This window comes from Sapajus apella, unplaced genomic scaffold (assembly GCF_009761245.1).
Source record: "Sapajus apella isolate SASKATOON/1434 unplaced genomic scaffold, GSC_monkey_1.0 scaffold114, whole genome shotgun sequence".
Taxonomy (NCBI): domain Eukaryota; kingdom Metazoa; phylum Chordata; class Mammalia; order Primates; family Cebidae; genus Sapajus; species Sapajus apella.
Genome location: NW_022437054.1, coordinates 5,243,842 through 5,249,841, shown reverse-complemented (window position 1 = coordinate 5,249,841; position 6,000 = coordinate 5,243,842). Strand labels below are relative to the sequence as shown.

The 6,000-nt window shown below is 51.9% G+C and overlaps 1 protein-coding gene across 2 annotated transcripts in view; it reads right to left on the bottom strand.

Annotated features, from left to right (window-relative positions):
* Window positions 1–4,420: 4,420 nt before the first annotated feature.
* The window catches only part of CRYL1 (crystallin lambda 1), a 124,232-nt gene continuing 122,652 nt past the window's right edge, over window positions 4,421–6,000 (bottom strand). Inside the window, exons 7-8 of one of the 2 annotated variants that reach the window (XM_032260134.1) lie at window positions 5,665–5,771; window positions 4,421–4,982 (exon numbers count right to left, since the gene is read on the bottom strand). In XM_032260134.1, coding sequence (XP_032116025.1) covers window positions 4,869–4,982; window positions 5,665–5,771 — 221 coding nt within the window. In that variant the 3' untranslated portion in view covers window positions 4,421–4,868. The other variant, XM_032260135.1, reaches the window with a different exon arrangement.

The following is a 6,000-nucleotide window of genomic DNA, read 5'->3' as shown; positions in this document are numbered from 1 at the left end:
GTGGGGTGGTGGTAGTGATGGGTGTGGCAGTGGTGGTAGTGATGATGCTGTTGGTGGTGCTGGGTGGTGACGGCGGTCATAGGATGGTAATGGTGGTGGTGGTAGATGGCAGTGAGATGGTGTTGGCAATTTTGAGTTAGTGGACATGCAGGCAGATCTTGGGAGGGACTGCACAATTCTGTACACAGAGAGCATCTGCTTTGCATCCAGATGCTTGGGCTCTCAATGGAGTACAACCTGCCTGGGTCTACTGGGCCATTGAACAAATTACAAACACCAGGGCCTGTCAAACACAGGAAACCAATCAGCTGAGGGCCCAGAGGTCATCTCCTCCACGCACATGGCCACACGGAAGTCCCTACAGCAGATAGAGACAGCTCGATGTAACAGCATCAAGATGTTTAATATAAAAATAACACATGCTTATGGTGATGGTAACGGAATAAAGAAAAACATAAAGAAGAAAATTAGAATGATCTCAGTATAAGCAGGCTTTGCTGTCTTCCAGGTATTTTCCACTTAAATATCCATATGTGAGCTAATGGCTGACTCTCCTTATTCGATGTGCCAAGGCCCTCTTTCCTCTAAACGGACCGATTTTCAAGGTCCCGAGAGATCAGCATCTAAGAGATTAGTTTCCCGAAGTGGTAAAGGCTGCTGACACCGGAGCTTCTTACTGAAGATGTAAGAAGCTTGAGGAAACACCTTTCACACTCGTGATCTACACTCAGGTGTGTGGTTGAAGCCCCCTTCATTCTGCCCCATCCTCCAAGGTGCTACAAGTGGGTGGTTTCCCCATGCCCACCAGCCTGGCAAAGCGTTGCCACCCTCCCCTCACTGGGAGCTCCGCCTGTGCCTGTGTCCTCGCTCTCAGGTCCTGCTGGGCGCCTGCTATGGAACAGCTCTGGGGCTCAGGGCCAGGGATGCAGAGGACAAACGCAGAGTCCCTGGAGTCAAGTCCCGTCGTCAGGCTTCCAGTGTGCCACCTGTGCCCAAGACACTTCTGTGAAGATGGCTTGGTCTGCTCTAGACGCCTTTGCTGTATGTAGAAGCTTCACCAATGATGATATTTTGTGCCATATTTACATACAGGATATTTAGTAGCATGTTTGTACATGTTTCTAGATTTTGCCTACCTAAAAGGGAGAGTAATACAAGCCAAATGGTGTGGAGAAAGATCTGAAGAAACAATGCTGCGTGGACGGGCACCCAAGTGCCTGTAACCCTCCTGCCAGCGGCTCCACGGACCGTGCTGGTTTTTTCCTCCCCCACCAGAGCTACCATCTAAGCTCCACGAGGGCAAGTATTTTTTGGCTTGTTTCATTCACTGCTGTATCTTCAGTGCCAGAGCCTGGCACAGAGTCGATGCTCAATAAATGTATGTTAGATGAATCCATCAAAGTTCATACAACTGGCATTCTGGTTTTTCTGTCGATCTTGCTAGTTGGATGAGCATGAGAAAAACCCGCTTCCAATTCATGCACTAGCAGGATAGCTTATGCAAACCAAGTAGGAACCAGACATGAATTGTGGGGACCCCACTGCCAGCCTCTCGCGCTGAGCAGGCACAACAGGGCCATCATATGAATGCTGTGCACACGAGTCCATGCTGCTGCTCTGGAAGAGAAGACACCTGGACCCCAAGACTAGCAGGAGGGAACTGTGTGCGCACTATGCCACACTGAGCATTAATTAATGTGGATGAGATTATAGTTTTGCTCTTCCGAGAAAATGACTCAGAAACCAGTCGGGACAATGTCTGATTGGGCTGGTCCTTCTGACTAACTTCCTATTTTTTAGTAGTAACTCAGAGTGGATGAACCCAGCAAGCTATGGGAGGGAAGCCAACGTCACCAGTTGTGTCATACAACCATTGTCCCCCATCCATATGACGTGACAAGGAGAACGTGTCACCCCTGGGGTCTTCTTTCCAAGATCTAATTCAAGCGTAATCATGGGGAAAACATCGGATCTACCCAGACTAGAAATATTCTACAGGATCCCTGGTGGGGGCTCCTTCAAACTGTCAAGATTCTAAAAAGCAAGGCAAGGCTGAGAAATGGGCACAGACCAGAGGAGACTGGGAGACGGCACAAGGAAATGTACTGTGAGCTCCTGGATGGGATCCTGGGACAGAAAGAGGGTACTTATGGGAAAACTGGCACATGAAATTTTACAGCCGCTAAACTCATAAATCAGCCAAGCACTTTGGTAGCCAGGCCCAGGGATGGCAAACTGCAAAGCAGAAAGGCCCCCACAAGCCAGCTGCTTGCTTTGAAGCCTTCCCACTTATCTCTAAAGGGCCTGTTGCCTGGGTTTTGTGTGAGGTTAGGCACTCATGCCCTCCCCCCTGCCCCGCACTCTCCCATCAGCTCCGTGTTGGACCAGCTCCCGGCTCTATCCAGCTGTTTCCGTAACCGTCTTCCTGAAGCTGGGCCCAGAACCACAAATGAGCCTGCTGCTGTTCTCGAGCCTGAGAAGCCTGACTCTTTCAGCTTTTAGGTGAGACTCTCTGGGCACCCCACAGCCGATCACTCCTCCTTACACATTATGCCTGCTTCAAGCAAAATCATGAAGCACTTCTGCTTCCTTCTGCCAGAACACGCCTGATATCCACACAAAAAACCTGACAGCAAAAATGGGAAAATGAACTCATATGAATGGAGGTGCCCAGAGCCATGCACAGGCCCGCCCTCACGCTGGCGCCAGTGCTGCCCGGGGCTGCCGTGGCCGCTCCGTGTGGAATGTGTGGCTCAGGGATGCTGTGAGCCCAGCAGGCCATGGGTGCGGTCGCCTGCACCCCACCCCCCACAGGTAGGTCATCCTCGTTTCGGCAACCCCACACCTGGGCATGGGAACTGTGGGTGGTTCATCAGGGAAGAACCACCTCCCCCTCCGGGCACAGGGGACAGCCCAGTGACAGGGCCAAGACCCCGGGGCATGCAGAAGGAAAGCGGCCAAAGCCGGAGGCTTCAGGGAAGAGCACAGGCCTGACGGCAAGGAGCCCTGCCAGTAGGTCGCAGGGTGTGAGTGGTGAGAGTTTAGTCACCAGTTAAGGAATTTCTGAAACTTAATGAGATGAAGAGGAGGATCCCTTTCCTGCTGAAGCCTCCTTCACACCTGGCCACTTTGCTTTTCAATGAAGTCTGCATATCGGGGGCCCTGGCATTTCCTGCCTCTCCCCTAGTCGCCTTATCTCATGTGTGACATCAGCTCCAGCCTCCTCACCTGGCCCTGCAGCCACCTTCTCTCGGGTCCTGCAGGGACCGTGGGTTCCACCGGGGGTACTGTCTGCATTCACTGCCCGATCCACTCCTCACCTGGTCCCCGACACCTTCTGCCTCCAGGCTGCCCCTTCTGCTGTGGGATGAGCTGTCTGAGAGCCTGACCTGACTGGGCCACTCCCCGCCTGCAGAACACCTGGCACTAGGTGAAGGCCCAGCCACTGGCACAGCCCCTGGGCTCCTCCCCACCTGCCTCTACTCAGCACCCCTCCAGGGCTCCTTTCTGGTCAGAGTGGGCAGCTCCTCGTTTCCAGAACACTCCAGCCCTTCCCCATGCTCTCCTTTTCCCCGGAAGGGCTGGCTGACTCCACCTGTTACCCGAGCCCCCTCGTTGGCCAGCTCCTTGAGGCCTTCCAGGGCACACAGGGGAGGCAGCTGGCCAGGCTCTCCTGTGCGGGATTCCTCTGGAGCACCAGTCCTGTTTTATTCTCAATTTGTATTCTCTTATGGTGACCGTCTGAAGGGCAGGGGCTACCTGTGGGAGGCCTGACACATCACAGCCGCTCAGCGCATGCCGTGAGAATAAACTAGTGTGATGCAGGCATCTGTGTGCACGGCTTAGCCAAGATGACCACCTCCACAAGGCTCCTGACAAGGGGCACTGCTCCCAACACCTCCACAGCCCTGGCCCCAAGAAAGGCATCTCCCTGCTGAGCGAAGCTGGGCACCAGAAGCTGCAAGGCTGGGAGCTGTCGGGGGAGCCCAGTGGTGGCATCTGGCACCAAAGTCACTGTGGTGTGCATGGCCTCATTGGTGGCAGAGTGTGTACTGGTACTCCCGGAGTGTCCTGGGACTAGATCTTGGGAAATACCACATCAAAGGCAATAACAGAATGTTAGATCAAACAGGTACATTAGCGTAGAACTTTGGTGCCTTCAATTTGCTACAGACATTGGGTGTCCAAGGGCTGGGGGGTCAGTGGTGTTTCCCAAACGTCATCTGACCACAGAGCCTCAGGGCACTGTGGACTCTACCCTAGAAAGTGCCCACATTGCTGGATTTATGCTGAGTGATGGATGAAGAGCCTGAAACACAGTATCCGCTAATGACTTATTCGTCAGGGTCACCCTAAAATATGCCGGTCACCAGGATCAAATGCTGTGTTTCTCAGAAAAGATCAGAAGAAAAAAGACATCTTTAAGGAATCAAAAACTTTTATTCAGAATAGGCATTAGCAAAATGAAGGCAGGCGCCTCATAAATGCAGGGCCATAGAGTACTCATTAGAAAATAATTACGAAAATATTTTGTCAAGTATTAACATGAAACTCTAATCACTGGTGGTAAAATACAGTCATATGTAATCACACTGAAAAGAAAAGGTGAAAATCTCCGAGTTATCTGCCCAGGTGGCAGGAAATCCACAGCCCAAGAACCCAAGTGCTACTGTGCCCCCAGGCCCAGGGCTATGATCCAAAGTGACAGGCAGACCACTGGGCTGGATCACCACACTCGGCTGCATGCAAGAGAGCCAGCTCAGAATCCCCGTGGGCTGCTCCTTGTGTCACAGTGGGCTGATTAAGAGCTTCCAATGTTCCCAAATAGGGCCTCCAATGACAGGAGTGGCAGCTGCATTACGAGAAATTCACTGGGGCTGCACCTGGCTCTTCAACTTGGCGAGTCTCATGAGGCACTCGTCCCTCCACTGCCTCCTGGCAGCTAAGTGCTCTGGGTCATCAGGGACCTTCAAGCACATTCCCTGTGAGAAGGAGAAGAAAAAAAAGAACCATAAAGAGGAAATAATTTACCGGGAGTGTGATTATTGCTCTTGTTTATGCAAATTGCATAGAAACTGCTTTCAAAGACAAAAGCAGCAAACCCTCAATGAGCAGCAGCTTTTCAAATCTTGGAAAGCCTCAGTCCCTCAGAGACAAGTCACAATGAGCTACCAGTTCACTGCTCACCCTGCCCTCAAGGTGTTCTGGTGACACAGTGGAAGCAGGAGCCAAGTCGGGAATGAGGAACCACCAAGATTGAGTGCCAAATTTCAGCTATAGGCCAGGCATGGTGGCTCAAGCCTTTAATCCCAGCACTTTGAGAGGCTGAGGCAGGTGGACCATGAGGTTAAGAGATCAAGACCATCCTGGCCAACATGGCAAAACTCTGTCTCTACTAAAAATACAAAAATTAGCCAGGCATGGTGGTGCACGCCTGTAGTCTCACCTACTTGGGAGGCTGAGGCAGGAAAATCGCTTGAATCTGGGAGATGGAGGCTGTAGTGAGCCGAGATCGTGCCACTGCACTCCATCCTGGCAACAGAGTGAGACTCCGGCTCAAAAAAAAAAAGATTCCAGCTATAGATGCAGGCTCACCAACTGCAGAGGTGAGGGCAGTAAGCGCTGCAGGGGGCTAGCATGCTTCTCCGTGGTGAGTCTACATACCTGGTTAACCTTCTCAGCCGTGGCCCTGGAAAACTCTGGAATGGGTCCAAACGTCTTTAGGACACGTTTGATGCTTTCACTGTATCTGTCACAGTAGCTTAACATACCTGGAATTGCATGAAGACAAGGATCCACAATCTCAGAAAAAAACATTCTTAATTATACTCAAACTCAGAAATGCGTTCAGAGAGTTTCACCCTGGGGTCAGATAAGCTACACTCTTCCCTCCCTGTGAAGACAAAACAGAGCTGAGGAATGTGTGTGGGCCTGCTGGCTCCTGGGTGTTCGAATGTCAAAAAGTGCCAGGTCTGGCCGGGTGGGTGTGGTGGCTCACAC